This window comes from Plectropomus leopardus, chromosome 2 (assembly GCF_008729295.1).
Source record: "Plectropomus leopardus isolate mb chromosome 2, YSFRI_Pleo_2.0, whole genome shotgun sequence".
Classification (NCBI taxonomy): Eukaryota; Metazoa; Chordata; class Actinopteri; order Perciformes; family Serranidae; genus Plectropomus; species Plectropomus leopardus.
In genome coordinates, this window is record NC_056464.1 from 14,919,456 (window position 1) to 14,939,919 (window position 20,464).

The 20,464-nt window shown below is 40.4% G+C and overlaps 1 protein-coding gene and 1 non-coding gene across 2 annotated transcripts; both read right to left on the reverse strand.

Moving 5' to 3' along the window:
• Window positions 1–887: 887 nt before the first annotated feature.
• Window positions 888–19,570, reverse strand: pcsk1 (proprotein convertase subtilisin/kexin type 1). Its single transcript, XM_042495727.1, has 14 exons — window positions 19,214–19,570; window positions 17,213–17,317; window positions 16,994–17,116; window positions 12,064–12,210; window positions 10,900–10,976; window positions 9,732–9,820; window positions 8,837–9,009; window positions 8,308–8,520; window positions 7,408–7,508; window positions 7,040–7,273; window positions 4,909–5,066; window positions 4,684–4,817; window positions 4,429–4,590; window positions 888–1,709 (listed from the first exon to the last, which is right to left on the reverse strand). Exons 1-14 carry the CDS (start codon window positions 19,400–19,402, stop codon window positions 1,287–1,289), a joined length of 2,328 nt encoding a protein of 775 aa, XP_042351661.1. The 5' UTR covers window positions 19,403–19,570; the 3' UTR covers window positions 888–1,286.
• trnaq-uug lies at window positions 2,261–2,332 on the reverse strand. The gene has a single exon. It is a non-coding gene; the product is annotated as a tRNA-Gln (tRNA).
• Window positions 19,571–20,464: the final 894 nt, after the last annotated feature.

Consider the following 20,464-nt stretch of genomic DNA (forward strand, 5'->3'; position numbering starts at 1 on the left):
TGCAATAATCTGTCCAGGATTCAAGGAACTGTTTGTAGTTGGCATTTTGCGGATGATGAACAAACAACATGTTAGCCATTTGCACATTTGCCGACAGAAGCTTTTGACAGCAAAGATTTTGGCAGTGTTCATTTGTAGCTATTGTAACTACACTGACTTTGCAGTTATTAAGTGAACTACGCCACAAGAAAATAAACTGTTCAAGGGTTTGATACTGTCTATATTATTTCCATAAACTATGAGGATCCTTAGAAAAATATTTCATTTAATGCAGCATTGTACTCATACAAAATTAAACAAATAGAACAAGTAGATTTCTCTGTTATTTTTTCACTTTGAATGTGTTGCTACTCCAACTGAAAGACTTTCCATTGCTCCGCCTGTCGTTAATTATTACCAGAGTTTTTTAATAGTGTATTGGTACAATTGTATCATCTCATCTGCATACTTTCATTGTATATAATTTCACATATTCTCTTTACGTTTCTCTTAATACTTAAAGGAGTCCAGAATATGGTTCTGTTACTGTCTTGAGCTTTGTTGACACCCTGAGAATAAATCTTTTGTCAACACAGTTCAAACTTTTCAAATTGCTGATCAAATTACAATTAATTTAATCTCTACTTTCATGACTTCATATCAGTTTTTTTAAGGATCGATTAGCTCTCTAAAGTGATTAAAGTGAGAAGTTGTCTCGAAAAATGAAAATAAAACTTTGTAAGACGTGAAATATGAAAAAAAAAAACAGAGAGGACTTTTGAGAGTGAAGATTTTCGATGTCAAGTGTTTTCAAAACCATATTACAATCATTGTCTTTGTATAATATATACTGTAGATAATATATATATATAGATACTAATACAAAACTTATATTTCTAAAGGTGGCATGCTTGAGCAGGCAGTGAAGAGAAGAGAGACAAGGCATACCCCTCCTTTCTCATGATTTAAATGCTTTCACTTTCACTACATGGAGACACATGTTGTAGCAGAGAGGCCCTAAACAAGTTTGAGTTTTGAACTTTTGCGTGACTAAATGATAAAATTAATTAAGAAATGGTTATTGGTAAATAAAGGTAAAGAGATAAGATGCAGCATTTTGGAGGGGAAACAGAACTCAGTGAAAAAGTTCTTTTTCCTATGTTTCTTCTCCTCTCCTCCACTCCTCCAGTGCCCAATCCCATCCCTCTGCTCTCTCTCTTCTGTTCGCCTTGTTCCTCTGCTCCCAAACCAACACATAACCATGCTTCCCCCTTTATTTTTCTTCTCCTCCCGTCTCCTCACGGCCTTCACTGGCGGTCATCATCTATCATCTCAAACAGGGCCTGCAGCAGTCGGTCATCTCTGTGCCTGTATGGCTTGGTGCTGTAGAAGCCGTCAGTGTAGTCACTGTAGACACTGTCCTCGGGGCCCCGGTACTTGTTGATCATATCCAGAGCCTGGTACAACGTCTGAGGGGGGAGTCTTGTCGCGGGGGGAGAGAGGCTCCGGCCCGGCTGCTGCTTCCTCCAGGCGGAGGACGCTCTGGCTGCTGACTGTGGCTGCTGCAGGGCAGGGGTCTGCCTGTTGAAGGCTGTCTGAAGGAGGCGCAGCAGGGCCAGGGAGGGGGAGTAGGGTGGATTTGAGGGCTTTTTGGGCTCCTTCTCTGGATTGGAGGGAAGGGAGCTGTGTGCAGTGTCAGTCTTTGGAGGTGGATAGGCCTGTGTGGGCTCCTGTGTCACCAAATAGACAGAGAAGAGACTGGTTATTCATGTGCAACAGAATGTGTATCTAAGGATAGACAACGTAAGTGTACTGTTTTTTGTTTCATAATGCAGTTTTATAATATGTATGAAAAAAATCAATACAGTCCCAAAGCATCTGTACGGTGACCTGTTTTTCTATTTATTGAGTTGGCTCTGTTGTCCAGCACAATGGATCCGTACTTTTGCACTACTGTGATAAAAAGTACTGCAGTTTCTGCACTGTTGACCAAAGTATGAATGAAAACTCTCTCAAATTTAAAATAAAAGTGAACGCTTTCAGTTCATATGTCATGGAAAACACATTTTAATCCCTTGAAGCCAGTAATATTCATTCTATGCCTGTAATGTCAATTCAATTTCATATTCTGTCACCTTAACACAGGGTGTGGCATATTATAATTTGCAATTGTATCAGTGACATTGGTTAGCTATTAAGTAATGATCTTGTATTAATTCAATTCTATTAATATATAGCACAAGCTCAGTAATTGCCTTGGAGGGTGTAACAACAAAGAGTAAGGTCCCACCGAGATTTGAACTCGGATCACTGGATTCAAAGTCCAGAGTGCTAACCATTACACCATGGGACCATCTGTTATGATAGTGTCTGTTAGTGTGACTTACAGATCAAAACCAAACAAGGTCCATTTAATGTCCTGGTAATCTAAAATATTAATCTGAAGATATAAAGACCCTACTGGTTGATAATTTGCAGATTTTACTTAGATTTTTGCAAGTATGTCTTACTGGGATTCATACAAGACTGTCGTTGTTACTGTGTGTAACCACACCCAGCAGTGATGTCACCAAGTGCTGACACGCCATGGAGTGTGCTGCTAAATGACTGCAGTAAGATGAGTAGTTAAACACAAAAACAAGATTTTCAGGTTTTCACATCAGTCAGATCACATCTTGATTAGTCTCGCTTGTTCTCACTTTCCCTCATGGTTTCCCTGTGTCGTTAGTTCTTCTTGCCTTTGTATATTTCCCTCCTGTTTTCTATTCCACTCGTCTTTTATCAGTCTCATTTATTCTTCCCTGATCCCAGAGTCTTCCCTGCCACTGTTGCCAGATTGGAAATATTAAACTATCGTACCAGAGGTTCAAAATTATTGTATTTTGAGAAAAGTTTTCCTACGGCCGTCACATTCACAAGAACGAATAGGTTCAATTTATAACCTCAGTAAACAAATATTTAAACATCTTTTGACACATCTACAAATCTACCCGTACCCACTGCCTTAGAGAGATGCTACTTCTCAGTCTACACGGCTCAGCCCACAGCTGACGTCCAATTTTTTTTGTGTTTACGAAAACAAACAGCAGCGGTGGGTGCTCGATTAACATGACCTGAACGTGGCCTACACCTAACGTGATTAGCTGTACGAGAAGTGAGAAGTGATGCGTAAACACGGATGTAAGGGCCAGAATATGAGTTGAAATGAGACGTGTAAACTAAACTAGGTGCTTATTGTAAGTGTCACAATGGTCAAATTATAGTACATTGTGGCAATTTTGGAATTCTTGCTTGTAAATCCAACAGAGGGCAAAATTATTGTACAAATACGATAACCATCATACATCTGCCAACACCGTTTCCTGCATACCTGTTCTGTTTTGGCCTTGTTTGCGTCACCCTTGTTTTCTCTTACACATCTTTGAATGTTAGCCAGTCCCTGTTTCCCTCCTTTGACCTGTGTCCTCCGACCCCAGCTGTGTCTGGTACTTGTGATTAGTTCCCTGTATGTATATACTCGTGTTTCTCCCTTTGTTCTTTGTCAGTTTGTCTGTTATCACCACTGTGTTCCCTGCTGTGATCACACCTCAGCTCTTCCATGTGATCCCTGTGTGTTCCTCCTCTTTTCATGGTTGGTTTTCAGTTTAATTTTTAATTTTTAGAGTTTGTTAACAGCTTGTTTTATTGGGATATTTTTACATTAGCATTGAAGCCCGCTTGAAGCTCCTTTGAACAACCTTTTGTTCTGTGTTTTCTCATCTGAACTCATACTTGACAAATGACATTCCCATCGGCCTTAGCTGTACTTTGTCTTTTATGCTAATTGGCAAATGTTAGCATGCTAACATGCTAAATTAGGATGATGAGCATTGCCATCATTTTATCTGATAAAAAATCAGCATGTTAGAATTGTTGTTGTGACCATGTTAGCATGCTGGACATTAGCATTTAGCCCAAAGCACTGCTCTGGTCTTGTTCCAATATCATATAACATTTACCTTTTATTATTAAGTGTAACTACAGTGTCTCTACCTTAATCCCTTAAATTTATGGGTCTTATTAGACATGACACCCACATTACTAGAACACAGCATATAGCTGCTTGCACTCCTTTCCTCTAGGCCAACATTTGAATCAGGTTTTTGTGTTATGCAACAAGAAAAAAAAAAAGCTTGTATAGGTGCTCTTTGAAAAAGAAAAAGAAAAACAGGAAGTCACTCCAGGCACTCCCAAATACAGTAAGAAACATATCCGGGAGGAAGGAAATGGCTAAATCATTTAAAAAGCATGTTGTAGCCACCGTGGGTCTTCGCCAGGGCTTTTAAAAACCAAAAGACCCGATGAAGACCTATAGTGGTCGAAACATGTTGGCTCTTTGATGCATTTTTCTGATACTTTGCAGGTTTTTCTGTAGTTTAAATTCTGCTTTAACTTCTGCCCTGTACTCACCTCCATCATGTCATCCATATGTTCCACACCACGGCGGTCATTCTGCACAGCGTTGTAGGGAATGTACACTCTTGGTTTCTTCATGTGCTCTGGCTTCTCTGACGTCCCATGAAGAATCAGCTTCCAGTTCAAAATCCGACCCTCGTTCTGCATGCGGCCCGACTGTGACAGGAAATCATGTTGGTTAGATCTCTCAGGAAGAACTGGCAGCAGCTCTGCAGTTCTACAAACTTGCCAAATATGTGTGTAACTCACAGTATCTGTGATCTTTAGGGTCCATTTTCCAGCGGGGTCTTCTCCCCATGTATGGACAGACATGAAGTCCCAATTTCTGAATCCATTGGAAGACGTGTCCCTCTCTCGCTCAGCCAGTAGCACAGTACTGGTACCTGATGGTAAATTCAAACAGATAAATAAGCTGAAGACTTAGTTGTTTTACTCAAATATGTGCATGTGTGTGCATGTGTGCACATTTCTAACCTGCTGGGGAGGTGAGTGTTATGTGCAGGTCCCCTCTCCTGGTGTATTCGATACTAGCCTCCACCTGCACGTGCTCCAGTGAGCGGACTGCGTTCTCCTGCCCCGAACAGGCTTTGGTTGGAATCTCTATAGTGATCTCCCCTGCTGCTTTCATCTCCCTGTGGGATGCATTAAAATAGCTGCGAATGAGACACAAACAGCTCTCCCTGCAGTTTCCTGACATGTTCTTGCTGCAGGGTGGAAAAAAAAACATACTGCTGCACCTACTGCACATATTATTGTGAGATAGTTCAGTGACAAGTTTGGGAAATGTTAAGCACATCAGAAGCAAACATAAGATGCATAGACAGATTTGGTCATTCATTTGCAAAAACAGTTAATCCCCGTCTCTCTCAGACATGAATGAAAGGATTTCCGTGTTCAAGCTGGCATAAAGCTGGAGGGGGTTGTAGACCACTAAGCATTGACGGAAATGTAGAGTCAAATCCTCGGGATTAGACAGGGATGTAGCAAGGTAATGGGGAAACTGGGTGTCAGTGCTATTGAGTCTCATAATCCAAAGCAAACTGCAAAGTGGACACTTTAAGGAAGACAGAGTTTGGCTGGATGTAGCTGCTGTCTAAAGGTGGAACAAAATCAATAGGTCATTTCAAGGACAAAGTGCAGCTGTTGAGCTGTAGCTCTCGATTTCCTCGGGTCATTAATCCACAAAGGAGTGCAAACAGAACATCTGTTGAGACAACGGACAGGGACTTATTTTGTTTGAGTTTTTGTCTGTGCATGGCACCTTTTGGATTTAGATGTATAATCTTATTGTTTAACAATTAGCATTTATGAGTGTTGAAATTTGACCTCAAATTTAAATGCTCTCAGCTGTCATCACAAAGAATCATGTTTTCTTTTTGTTAATTTCACAGGAAGCCCTCCCAGGCTTAGGACTTGTTATTGTCATGACTGACTCAAAAAGCAACAGATGTGTCTTTAATAACTCAGAGAGTTTCATCTGTTTCTTTTGTAGGACCTAAAATTCAGGACAAAATGAAAAAAAACTCTCTATCTCTTACTTTTAGGGGCGGAGCCAGCTGTTGTTAGGGCTCAGCCCAAACCTATGTGGCCCCAGGGAGAATTTTTTTCACATTGAGGGAAACTATATGCACTATTTTCATTTATGTCATTTGACATAATAGAATACCTAAAACTCTATACATTATTTAAAAAGAAACATAGTAGTTATCTACTTGTCTTCATCATTCTGAAACCACAACATAACATATGTGGGGGATGACTTATTTTTCTCCTGCCACTCAAAAAGGAGCAAAAATTGTCTGATGTCATTATTTTATACTTTGGGTCTGTTTCTTGGTTTTGGAGTTTCCGCAATGCTCATCATTTATTACTAACATACACATCAACCATACCTTATCAAAACCAATTGCTTTGTCGATCATATAACTGCTATCATAACCTTTTGAAACCTGGATTGACATCATAATCTTTCTTGTGTTGTGTTCCGACACCTTTAAGAAGCTATGCAATCCTTGAAACCTAAGCTTATTGGATTGATTTTTTTGAAAACATGGGGAAGAAAGGAAATGACTAATTTGGCATAAAGTGTCAGAGAAATTGCGAGAAATTAGTATTAGGTGACAAGAAATTACCTGAAAATTACTTTGAACAAATGGGGAGGAGTATTAAAAATATATTAAAAACTTGAGGGAAATGTCCAGAAAATTATACATATATACACACACACACACACACACACACACACACACACATATATTTAAAATTATTTTACAGAAAATGTATACATCTAAAATTTTCAGCACTGTAATTTTTTTTTTTAATTTCTAATGAATTTTTTTGGCCATGTCTTGTTAGGTTACTCATTGCTTCTCCCCATGTTTTTGAAAGTGATCAAACCAGTTTGCTCAGGTTTCAAAGGGTTAAATTATATACATGGTCAAAATGTGCATGCAAGTGACAATCCCATACATGAGACTGCCACGTTTGCACATACTGTATTGTGCAGCTATGTGTATCCTTTAAGAACCAGGAAACCTAGGCCATTGGCAAAGCAACAAACAAAACTCAAAAGGTAGACGAGAGCAGCTGCGAGGCATTTACATACCTGGGCTGGAAGGAATCATCCCTGACGATGCATTGCTTCTTTTCAGGCACGTGCTTCCAGGTGGCTGGGTCAGCGAGGTCCACCAGGGCTTTAGCATTGAGAAGGCCGAAGCCAAAGCGGCTGTTGACCATCAGTCCTGCTCCGTTCCTCTTCCAGCCTGGGTTATTGGCCAAAGGATCAAACTCTGAGGTCCAGACCACAATGTGCTGCAGGTCTCTCCAGGTAAGATCTGGACTGAGGGGGGAGATAGACAGGGAGGCAGACCAGTGAGTGTTTTTTGCTAGTATCAATAAATCCATTGTATGTTGCATGAGGAATATCACATGCAGTTTGTTAGCATCAGGTGTTGGATTTGCAGTGCTGCATACTTTTGTTCCAGTGCCAGAGCAAATATTCCAGCAGCCAAGGGAGCAGAGGCTGACGTTCCCGTGTGAGTCTGAGTGCACTCATTGTGCAGATCAGCACTTGTCTGAAAACAAGATAGCAAAAATCACATGAAAAAGAAATTCATAATTAAGATAACTTGAATACTGAAGAGTATTTTGCATGAGAGGCATAAGAAAAAATAAATTACAGGAGAAAGATTTATTTCATGCAACAGGTGACCTATCTGTCCATCACCAGCTATTCCAATTGGCATGAGTGTGGCCACCTCTTCCAAATTTGTGCCACAGTTTCAAAGTGAACACTCAAGATTAGTTTCAATAATTCAGAATCTGACCAAAAGTTTCCCCTTCAGTTTATGAGCTATGATGTAGAATAAAGTGGGTTTTTTTTCAGAACATTATGATGTCACAGTGAAGCTGACCTATTACGTTTTAAATATAAAATATCATCACTTAATCATTTTTATTCTATTAGACATCTGTGTATAATGCTGTCATTATTAGCATATGAATGAAGGAATCGCCAAAAACATGTTTTGTGAGGGCACAGTGACCTTGATCTTTAACCTTTGTTCTAATCCGTTAATTGTTGAGTCCAAGTGGACGTTTTTGCAATACTTCATTTCCTCAAATGCGTCTTAAGATATTTAGTTCACAGGAATGGGACAGGCAGATAGTCGAATGTACAGACAACATAAAAACATAAGGCCTCTGGCCACAGCTGTCGACACTGCAGAGACATAAAAATGCCTGGCCCTAATACTTTTTCCTATTTGAATAACATGAAATGTCCCTTAATCAAAACTACTTTACTTTATTTGACACAACATGATGTTGCAAAATGTGACCGGACATAAAAACATAACAGGCATGGTTACTTACTATCCTTTGGTCGGTGTAGTCTCCGCTGCTGTATGCTGTAGCCAGAGTGGAGGAGCACTTCTCTGCGTACCATGGGGACAGACCCTGCTGGGAGGCGCTGCTGATTGAGATGGTGTAGATGCTGTCTGTGTAACCGTCACAGTCACAGTTATCGCCCTGGCGCCCACCATTACCTGATGCCCAAACAAAGATAGAGCCTTTCCCACCACGGCCCTGCAGAACACAAGACAGAGAGAGAGCTGAAGACAACAACAAACACTAGATATGTTGTTGTATCAGATACTCCCCTGTAGCTTACAAACATACTCCTGCAATGCTAGAAAAATGAAAAATACAAAGATCGTTTTATGATTTTTGGTGTAATACTACTAGGGAGTGTACTGTCCAATACAAATCATTGCTGATTGTTCTTATTGATTCTGTGGAATCTGATTCCCGTCACTGCTGCAGATAATAGCTCCCATTATCAACCTCGGTCTGAAATGACATCAGCTGTCTGTAAATAAAAAACGTCTGTCTTTTCATTTACCTTCTGGATACCGTATTCAAAAGCCTTCTGGGCCAGGCGGCCTGGGCCCTCCACTGTCTTGCCATCATCGTTGGGTCCCCAGCTAGCGCTGTAGATGTCCACATGATTCGGATTGAACCCAATAGAGCTGGCTTCAATGGCATCAGTCACAATCCCATCCAGCATACGAATCCCTGAGGACAGAGATGCAGGAATATTAGAGGCCCAGTTAACCTTTTAGATATCTTTTGATTTGTTTAACTGTATTTGTATTTCCGTAACTGTATTTGTTTTGGTTTGATTTCAGTGCTTTAATTAAGCTTTTGAATGCATTTAAATCGCAGAACGCAGTGACAGCAAACAGAGCTGAAACAATTTTACCCTAAATCACATCTTTCATAAACATACACAGATTTAACCCTTTGAGACCTGAATTTTGGCCTGATTGCTTTCAAGGAATTAAGAAGAAGGTAATGAGTAACTTAACAAGAAATGACCAAAAGTATTGGCAAGAAATTAGTAAAAATCACCAGTAAAAAAAAAAAGTAAAGTAAAAAACAAAGACATTATCTAAAGAGAAGTGTTAAAAATATATCTTTTTCTTGTTTTTTTTGTTAATTTTTATAACAATTTTCCTTTTCTCTCTCTTGTTTTATTTTAAATATTATTTTCCTTGTCATCTTTCACTAATTTCAATTTGTGGGACATTTCTGTCAAGTTGCTCATTGCCCTCTTCTACGTTTTCAAAATAAGGCAAACTGTTGCTTGTGTTTTGAAGGTTTAAATGCTTCTGAAAGGTGTATACATGCATTACAAGAAAACTGACGTCAATCCATGATTAAAAGGGTTAAACAAACATTAAATGTGATGTAGCATGCTCAGATACAAAAAAACATTCACGAAAAAGAGCTCTTACCTCCAACTTTGGAGTTGAACGCCACTCCGACACCACACTTGTTGTTGTCTGCCTGCATAGCGATCTCCCCAGCACACCTGGTCCCATGTCTGAGAACAAATTACATATTCAATACACAATAATTTAAATGATCATTTGTGTTTTTATCACTAATCCTGCAGTACATCCATTAGGTCAGAGCTCTATTATTGGGTGTGATTTTGTAGAAAATATTACGTCTGTTTGGTTTGGAAAGAAATGGTCTTTCCCATGTGCTGCTTTTGGCAGGAATTTTACTGCTTTGTGCTTCCTTAATGGTTATTATGAACTGTTGTAACCACCCTCATCATTTTGTGGGATGCAAAGCTTATTACAAGAGGCCACTATATTGTTTGATTACATAGCTTCTCTCATAAAAGGTCATGTTTGGAGCAGAAAATATCGCCGGTAATGACAGGGTCGTTGAGGTTCTCTGGTTGTGGCGCTGCAGTTATTCATCTGGAAGAATAGGCTCTGAATCTGTGGAGTATACTGATAACAATAGAGCACAGGGCTGTTGGCGGGGAGAAGTGTGTGTGTGTGTGTGTGTGTGTGTGTGTGTGTGTGTGTGTGTGTGGATGGCAGTGAGCAGAGAGTATGGACTGAGAAACACTTAGAGAGGAGAAGCAGGAGACGCCGTAAACTGAGGTCTTTTTGTGTTGATTTATTTATTATCCTGCTGAAACCTGGATCAACATTACGTTCCTTGAGATGCATTCAGATGTCTTCATGAGTATTAAATCTTCGAACCCTGAGCAAATTTTCTTTAGAAAACATGGGGAGAAAAGGCAATGAGCAGCTTGGCAAGAAATGTTCCTCAAATTGCAGGAAATTAGTAGATTTGGAAAATTCTTATTTTTTAAAAGTTAGAGTGAAAAAACTAAACTTATTATTATAATTCTATATTTATAATTATTTTACAGAATAATATTAAATTAATATTATATTAAAAATAATAGTGTAATTTTAAACTTTAAACTACTTTAAAATAATAATTATTATTAATATTATTAAGTACTGCCTTTTTCCCATTTTTTGGACAAAAATGAAGCCAATTTTCTCAGGTTTCAAAGGGTTTATGCAATCAGATGCATTTCCAAGCCACAAAATGACCAGGTAATGTGATGTCACTTCTCAACAGTTCACTCACTTGTTTTCATTAGTGGAGTCGTATCTGGGGAAAGGGTCTGGGTCGTTGTCATTGAAGTCGTAGCTGGCTGCAGGATCCTTCAAAAACAACAGACAGAGAACGATCAGGCTTGACGTCAGCACACATCAGTGACGAAGGCTTTAAACACACATTTGTCAGGGCCAATCTGCTGTCATGGAGACACATATGATAGGTGACAAGAGCAGAGAGAGAGCGATGTGACCAAGGAGTGAACCGACACATATTGGATAACCCTGAGGATGAAGGGGTGCTTGTCAACAGCTATCTCTTGAAACATTCAGATTGCTTGAAAATGCTGTTTTAGCCAGAGGACTGTGTCATACTTTGACAAACTGCGGGGGTTTAAATGCTAAACCGTGTGTGCTATGACAAGTCATGTCTGCCTTCTGTTTTTATCACTGCCATCCCTTCCCTGCTGCAATATAAAATATAATTAAATGTTCAAATTATGTTCCTATTAAAGGAAAATCAGATGAATGCTCCCTTTCAGTTTCTGGTTCACAGTAACAGCTTTAATATCAGATGCTTGTGATTTTCATTTTAGAATTACTGCCATTAAGTTATGCAAATACACGCCGCTCATACGCTTTGATTGTTAAGGCTGAGCGTCTCGGCTGATTGAGCCTCTTTGATTAATCAGCGTTAACTTAATTACAGTGGGAGTTGTTTCCATCAGCCCTGTTGTCATTCATTATTTCCTTCGCTCCCTCCTTCAATCCTTTTCTTCCTTCGTTCTTTTGCGCTGGTGAAGCGGCGGCTTCTAAGAGCAATGGCACTGTTTGAAACCAAACCACAGATGGGGCTTTTCAAGGCTTTTAGAGTTCCTCTCAATGGGAGGAAACTATGCCAAAATGAAACCTTGTTGGGCTCCAATTCAGTCATGCTCGCTTGCATTGGCTTCTAAGTATCTGCATCCCCTTTTAAGCTGTCAGAGACAAAATATTTTCAAATTCTGCGTCCCTAAATGTGCATATAGTCACAGCAACATAAATTGAAAATACTAAGAACCTCTTTGGAGACATTATCATGTAGAAGATCTATTACTGTCTTTATGAATCGCCTTGTAAGGTGTCACCAGCAGCGTTGCTATAGCAACGACAGACCCAGACGACGGAGGCTGTCTCCATGGAAACAATGTCTTACGTAGTTGGAGTAGATGTCTGTGTGATTCCACTCCAGTCCATCATCCAGAACAGTGATGACCACTCCTTTCCCTGTGATGCCTTTCTGCCACACGGGGATCACATGCAGGTCCAGCTTGGGCAGCGAGGAGGACGTCCGTGTGTCTTGCTGGAAGATAAAATTACACAAATGTAATCTGAGCATCTTTAAGCATCATCATATATGTTTAAAAGGTCAGCCAAAGCTCATTCAGCTTGCCTGTTCTTCCACTGACCTTTACAGAAATTCATTACTTGATTGTTTACTTGTTGGCGCCCATTTCTACGGCCACTTGTAGGCAGATTGCTGCCAGAGGGTCATAATGATACTGGCTTAGTGAGTAATACAGCAACTGTGCTGTTACATTTAACCCATGAGATGCCTTACATTGCCTTGACATTTGCTATGTTTCAGCCTCTTCTGGCTCAACTCACATTCAATCCCCATGTCGGATTATTTGGGGGGGGGGGGGTGGTTTAAAGGGGAAATTAGCAAAGAGAAGGAGAGTGAGCAGGGCCGAAGCCTGCCTGCTTGGGGAAGAGTATGATTCAGAGCTGGAGACAGCTAAGACTAAAAAAAGAACTCACTTTGCTCTTTGCGCATTATGCACAGACACTGCAGAACGCCACCTCAAGATGTGACTCATCGCTGTGATGTATCGCCCTTTTTTACCCCCCTCTCCTTGGCTTTCACTAACACCCTGCCTTTACTTCTCTTTCTCTCTGGACAGCATCAGCTCCAGCTGACAGTGAACAGAACGCAAATCTCAATGTAAATATGCAGCAGATGTCGTACTTTCACACAATGTGTTTCAATGGCACTTTGCTAGAGAGGATTTCACTCCCGAGCAGCTCATATCTACAGCTTGCCTGTTTTGGTGTAACACCAAATGACTCACTTGTTGATGCTGGCAGCAGCTGAGTGGCCTGTCATGCATAGATTTTAATGGCAAAGGCAAACACACACAACAGCTTATGCAAGTCGCTGTGCAGCTTTTGCAAATAAAGCGAGTGAGCAGACACACACACCAAAGCACAATGAGATCCCTTGATGCACAATTAACACAGACAGACACTTGCATGGATGCTCTCTCTCTCTCTCTCTCTCTCACTCACACAAACACACACACACACACACACACACACACACAGAACCGTGCAGGCAGGAGGAATTTCAAGCTACAAGTATGAGTCACTCCCTGATTAAATTATCAGGCTCTCACCCGTGATAGATAAAGACACTCATCCTGTTCTTGGGCCCATTTTTCCGCCCCCTCTGCCGTGCCCCCGCCACACAGCTCCGCCCTCACTCTGATGTCGTCAGCCAACTTCACTGTCTCACCTCTACCCCTTCCCCTCATTATCATATCTCCATTTACAAAACTCGAGAGGTAAGAAAATAACAACATAACAGTATAGTGGCTAATGTAAAAAAGGTGAAACCTGAAATTCTTTTCTTCTCAAGTCATTTACCTGTTTCTACATACTGCAGCTTTGTCCTTGATGGAGAATGAATCATGATGCTTTAGCTGAACTGTAACGTGGCCCTTTCAGTGACATGGACGCAGGCTGATGTGGAAATACAATAAGCGGCACTTTACGGCCAATTCCATTAGTGTCATCATCCCTCATCGGTAAAAATGATTCATCTCAATTTGTTTTCTTATTCCCCCCACAAGCGCATGACTCATGTTCGGTTAGTGCAGGTGCAGAGAAGTGGAGGCTGGGGGAAGGTAATGTGAACCTCCCTCTCTTTCCCGAATGCACACACAAACACTGATGCAGCACACATTTACATACACTTCCTCATTTTCTGTCAAACCAGTTCCCAGCCCGATGATATAACAACTGCTCAGACTGACACGATTAGCCTATATTAATCCTACTGATGTCATATTTAATATAATAGCAGAGATCATATCTGTTTTCTGCAGCTTAACAGATTGTGGTGAATGTGATGGGATCTTTGTCTCAGACCTGCTGTTTTCCACATGACTTTTGCAAGAGGACAATTTGCTTGATTTGCCGATTGATTTCGATAAATGGTCATTGTAACATGTCAGGATAAATAGATTGTGGTTATATAACGACAACATGTGATCATACTTACAGTACAGTCACTTATTATGGTGTTTAGAGTAAAAACAATTAATATATTGAAAAAGTATTTCACAGCTAGCAAGATGGTCCTTTGACAAAACTGGGCTGTCAACGCAGGAGAGACACAAATATGTGAAACTGGTGCTATATATCCAGAGACAATAGAGGAGAAATACTTTTGCATTCGCTTTTGCTCAAGAAGTAGAAAACCTACAACTACCAGAATGCATAGCAAAATACTAAACACAGTAAAAGAAACTTGGTGCATATTTGATCAGCACTGCCTAGTTTTATCATTTGATCGTAGCTCTGTCTGCCTCAATTTTTACAATACAGGAGCTTGCATCTTGTTAACAAATTCTTGTTTTACAGCCAAGCAGTGCACTAAAATATGTTTGTGAACACATTTTAGGCAAAAAAAGGCAATATAGTGGCAGAGTCTTGGTTTATATTTGATTAGCACCGCCTAGTTTTACATTTTGTGCTTGGCTTGGGGTGGGGGTGGGGGTCTCTTTCTTGATCTGCTTCTATACTCCTTGGTCATTCATGAAATATGAGCAAAAAAAATAGTTTGTAAAGTGTTTGCAGAAGGAAATTTGCATGCATTCTGGCATTTATCAATATGTTAGAAGCTCCGATCTGTTCGTAGGTGCTAACAAAATCTACACCGTGTTTGTGCTCCGTTATGTTCACAATACACGGATGCCTTTGAAACACATTAAACTTGACAAAAGAGTGGAAATATAACACATTTTGATAAATTAGTTGGAAAAATGAGCAGGAAGATCTGAGCGCTGCAGCTCATTTACACATACTACCCACAGTGTTATGATACAAAGCTGGTTGAAAATCAGCACAGTATCCCTTTGACCGATTAGTCAGTCAAAAGAAATCAGCAATTTTTTTAAAAAATAATTGATTCATTGGTTAACTAATTTTGTTTGCTGCCTTTTCTCATTGGATTTAATTATGAATTAAACATATTTGGACTGTTGATCAGATAAAACAAACAAACAAAAAAATCTAAACAAAACAAGACGTGAACCTTTACCTACTATTTTCTCTGTTTTTGGACGCATTATGGACTAAAAACCACAATTTGCAGACTAAAGGATAATAAAAATTGTTGCAGCCCTAATAGGTTATCTTGGGGTTTAATTCTTGGTTTGATCTGGTATGATAAAAAGCATCCAAAATAATCACTCCATTGTGTGTGTCCAAACACTTGTAGTGTAGTTTGTGTGTGCTGTGGTCAATGGGACTATCGCAGAGTTCATTCTAAGCTTATGGGTCATAATCAGCAAAGATGTCATTCAAAGTGGTAAAAGTTGGGGTCAGCCTTCGGTCAGGATAAAGTGAATGTGTTAGTAATGGAACTGGAGGAGGATGCACAGCTGTGACAATCTACTGTTCTCTGCTGATACTTGGCCTCAATGGCCTAAACCATCCCATTCAGGGTAAATTGGGACTTAATGCACAGAGCTCTACTCTACTCCATCCTGCTGGATTATAGCCTCTCCACCCCTCTTATCTCCACACGGACTGTTACCAATTAAGCAAATGGCTCTTTTGGCTAGAGCTGCTTGATAGCATGCTATTGTTTCATTGTTTTCATGTTTATTTTGGGTGGGTGATTGTGGTTATGGAAGAGTAGTACGTGTTTGCTGCATTCCTAACAGCTGCATTTCTGCATGCATGCATGCAAACTGACACAGCCCTGTGCACGTGTGAATGCACATACAATGCTAATACACACATGTATTGCAAACACAGTCGATAGCCTCCCGCTGGAGGAAGGAGGTCCCTGTGAGGACAAAACAGTAAGGAGCTATCCAGCACTCATAGGGCTTCACAGTCTCAGGGGAGAACAGACCAGCTGCATGCAAACAGAGGGCTCAACCAGACAAAACAAGTACACAGCATATGACCAGTAGGCTGGATGTCAACTCAAATCTGTAGTTTATGGAGCTCCAGAAAAAACAGTGTTCAAATACTTTCTAAAAATGTGTCAAGACATCTATAAACCAGCAAGATTAATTGTTGACACACTTGTTGAATTTCTCAAATTATCAGTACTGTGGAAGACAATCTGCTGCTTTGTATTCGAGGATTACATGCCAGGGGCCCCTTCACCTGCAAAATGTCTCAATGTAACATGCACTGACCATGAAGAGATATAAAATTACTGCAAAGAAATTTCAATGAGACACAAAATAATCCTACAGAATAACCAAAACAAAGCCAATGATCACAAGGATACACATAAAAAATTAAAAATGGGCAAAACAATGATGAAGAGACCACTAAAATGGCCCAGACAAACCCTAAAAGACACAAAATGACTATGAGACACAAAACTACCAAAAAAAGGACACAAAATGGTCACAAAGAGACACAAAATAACTACAAAATAATGGGCCAAATAAACCCCAAAAGGCACAATTGGACTGAGACACAAAATAACCAAAAAGACACAAAAGAACTACAAAAATGATCAAAACAAACCCAAGAGACAGACAATGACTACAAACAGAGACAAAATGCCAAAACAACCAAAAAAACAAAAACAAAATGACCACATAAAGACCCAAAATGAACATAATGAGACATAGACCCATCAAAAATTCATTAAGACAACAAGGGTAAATGATACAAAGAAAGAGACAAAACCACCATAAAGTCTGAGTGTCGTGCTCCTTTGTAGGAGAGGTGGTGGGGCCTTTTGCATATCTGTGCCCAGGGGCCCACTGGCTCATAGTCCGCCCTTGTTCATGTTGTGCGTGCGTGATAATGAAGCCTTATTGGAGACTCACCAGGTACCACTGTTGGTTCCACATGGGATCGTCAAACAACTTATCCACTGGGCAGTCCCTGCATCCCCCGAGGGATGCTCGCTTGTTGCGACGTTTCTCATACTGCTGCTCTGCCCACAGCACCTGCACACGGACAAGAGGAGACATTTCTTTATGAATCTTTTAAAATTAGACAAAAAAAGACTGTCCACAGAGGAGGATGTGGTAATAGCCACTCACCCGATCATCCTCCGACAGCCGCCTGGTGATGTGGCTGGCACTTCGTTTCATTCTGCTAGGTTGATTGCGGTGTTTGAACAAGAAATGGTCTTCCAGGGCCCCGATCTGCAGAGAGGGAGGCATGAGACAGCCTGAATATTTGATAGGAAATGACATAATAGCAGCCATCTGGTCGCTGAAGCCCATTGCACAGGTCTAGAAACATTATTATCTCTCACAAAAAGCCTTAGGAATTCAGTCCGGTGGGTGGGGAGCAAAAGAGAAAACAGTTGGCTCACTCAGACAGTAAATGCTTTCATCACTACAGTGTTACATCGAAATCCCTAGTCTTTATTTAATCATATGTAACAGGGTGTGGTATTTTTTAAAATCATGAACAAAGTGGAAATTGACGTGTTGTATTTCTATTAATTACAACTATAAACAAACAAAGCACAATGCACAGGGCCTTCAGGTGTGTATGCTTTTTGATGATTTGGGAAGCTAAAGTATGTAAAATCCACATTTATGCCATGTACTGATACTCAGCAGCTAAAGGGGACCACCACATAAATTATGGATTTCAATATGTTATTTCTATGGCCAAGAAAGGTTCAGTCAGCGTTTGTGAACATGTGGAACTGCTCCATAGAAAATCAATTGGAGACTGATTTTGTTGACCCCCAGAGTGTTTGTTTTCTTTTTCTACAACCAAATTAGATTTTTTTGCTACAGTGGTGTTCTCAGTTCTGAAACATAAAATGTTCCTAAATACAAAAACAGTCCCCTGGGTGCCCCTCATACCCCTTTTTCCACCAAATTAGCTCTGGTTCTTTTCGGGATTCTTGGAGTCATGGTGCAATCCAGCGAACCAGCAGAAGTGGAATCCAGTTTTGCACAGAGCCATTGTAATCTATGTGTCATCAACAGAGGGTGTTGCACAATGCACAGCAGAAATTAACAGCAGCAAAACTGCAGATTACACTGATGACCTGCTCTGAATGGTTCAAAATTAGGCGCACAAACTGGAATGGAACCAGTCCCATGTTAGTAAAAAAGGGCTATCAGTGTCATCTGTAACATCTTTCCCAATAAATTGTCTATGGAGCAGTTGACTTTTTACTCTATAACATAATAGTTTTCCATTTTATTGATATTTATTCATCGTAGGCTCTAGGACTATTACATGTAAATTATGATAATGGATGTAGCTCACTTTTAAGACTGAATGAGTTAAATCCACAGTTTGTATGACGTCCAGCTCTTGTTCTTTCAGAGGCTGATGCTTTTAATGCAAATTTGCTTTATTCAAAAATAAGTGTCCTCAAAGATAATATAATGTAAAAACTGGAATTTGAGTTATGTTGGTACTGGCACAGCAAAGGAAGACAGCATACAGTGAGCTTTAGTATCAGTGACAGCTCAGTTAATCATTGGCCCCTGCTGTTCAGAGCTACAGGTTTCATCCAAATTAATGAGATGTCCCTATGATTCAGACTGAACCCTAATGTATTTGTAGAGTAGAAAACAGCATTAGTCAGTAGTGAAATGATGGGAAAGACAGACATGTACAGAACATGGAAATGAAAACCATAGAGTTATCAGGAGTGTGTAAACAGTGAGTCACGGATTGATTAAAAAACGCTCCTCCTTTCATTTAGCAAGGTGCTGAAAATACAATGTGTGCTTTTGGGCTATCATAAAAGCAATGAGTTTCCATTGTAATGGCCTTATCGAGCAAAGCAGCCTAATTGATACAGATATTGCCTGGATATTGTAGGCTGTGGGCCTCATTAACATTTCATGATTAATTTTACTTTGATGGTTTCTGTTAAATTAGATGTTTGAAATTAAAATGAGACATTATCCAGGTGCCAAATTGCTTTTATTTCACGCCAAATAAATCATAGCAGTCAAAAACTGCCAGAATACTCATCCTTTTAGAATAATTATAAGCTTTTTGCTCTAGTCTGAACTGGTGATTTGCTTTGTGGAGCCGCTCCGGGACGTGTTGGTGCTTACCTGTCGGACCAGTTTGTAGTCCAGCTCTTTGGCGATCGCCTCTGCCGCGGCCAGTCCGCCTGGGATCTCCACTGCCCACTCGTTCAGGTACTGCCTGTCCCCGTACGTGGACTCCAGCGAGCGGGGAACCACGGAGAAGAGGATGGCGAAAACACAACACATCACCGCTGGACGACATCTCACTTCCATCTCAGGAGGAAATTCAACCAGATGAGAAATAAATATCTAAGTACAAACAGCTTAAATGCTCCTAAGGAAAGCAGATGAAAACTCCGAGATATAAATATTTTGTGGCGATGATAAATAAATATCCTTGTTTTCTGTTTATTCCTTAAGAAACAGCTGGCTGAGATGGAGGGAACGAGTAACTGCGCGTTATTGGTTCGCCAAGGAGAGGAAATACTGGTGATGGGGAGGGCCGGTGTGCGTGTGTGTGTGTGTGCGTATGTGTGTGTGTGTGTGTGTGTGTGGTTGCGATGGGGGGTGTACACACGTCAAATTACGGGTGCTCTGACGTCAGTTTAGCGTCTACCTTTGGTAAGATGTGAGTTCGAGTCCCCGGGGGAGAGAGTCTGAACGGGGCGAGGATCCGTCTAAAAATATCCCACTGTTTGTCCCCAGGAGGAGGAGGAGGAGGAGGAGGAGACACGGGGAAGAAAAACACAACAATAAAATGAATCCTAAAACAGAGCTTACTTATACATGCTCATAAATATAAGATGGATCGTTGTACTACAGCCTACATTTACTGTTTATCCGCGCGAGACACTCTTTATAATAGCACCCTGTATCACCAAAGCTGCTCGTTTTCTGTGTTGAAGCTTATCGGTGAAAGAAATTAAATTTGTCTCAATAATAGTACATCTCTCTCCCTCTCTGGCATCATGCTCACGTGTTCGAGTCACCAGACAGAGGGAGAGAGGGAGAGAGGTTTCAGCACCGCGGACAGCTCCTCGCCCACACCGCAGATTCTCAGCATGTGATGAAACTGACACCAAACACTGGGATGTGAGGGGAAATGGGTCACTACTCCAGCAGCTGAGGAGACTACTATTGCAACAATGCAGAATAATTTAAAATATGTTTATTTGTGGCCCATTAAGAAAAGAGACAAGCACTGAAATAGCCTATTCACACACTTTACTGGAATAAAAGTAACTGCAAAAAACTACAGCTATATATAAATAAACATAAAATAGCTTATTTGCTAAGTATACTGTTAAGCTAACATGTTTTGCAAACTTTGAGATT

What these genes read in the sequence shown, in the direction of transcription:
- pcsk1 (XM_042495727.1), bottom strand. Translation starts at nt 19,402, where the DNA reads ATGGAAGTGAGATGTCGTCCAGCGGTGATGTGTTGTGTTTTCGCCATC. An exon ending in GGAACCAACAGTGGTACCTG is followed by an intron (nt 12,211 to 16,993) that starts GTGAGTCTCCAA and finishes TTTATCTTCCAG; the next exon opens with CAAGACACACGGACGTCCTC. An exon ending in GATGATTCCTTCCAGCCCAG is followed by an intron (nt 5,067 to 7,039) that starts GTATGTAAATGC and finishes TGCATCCCACAG; the next exon opens with GGAGATGAAAGCAGCAGGGG.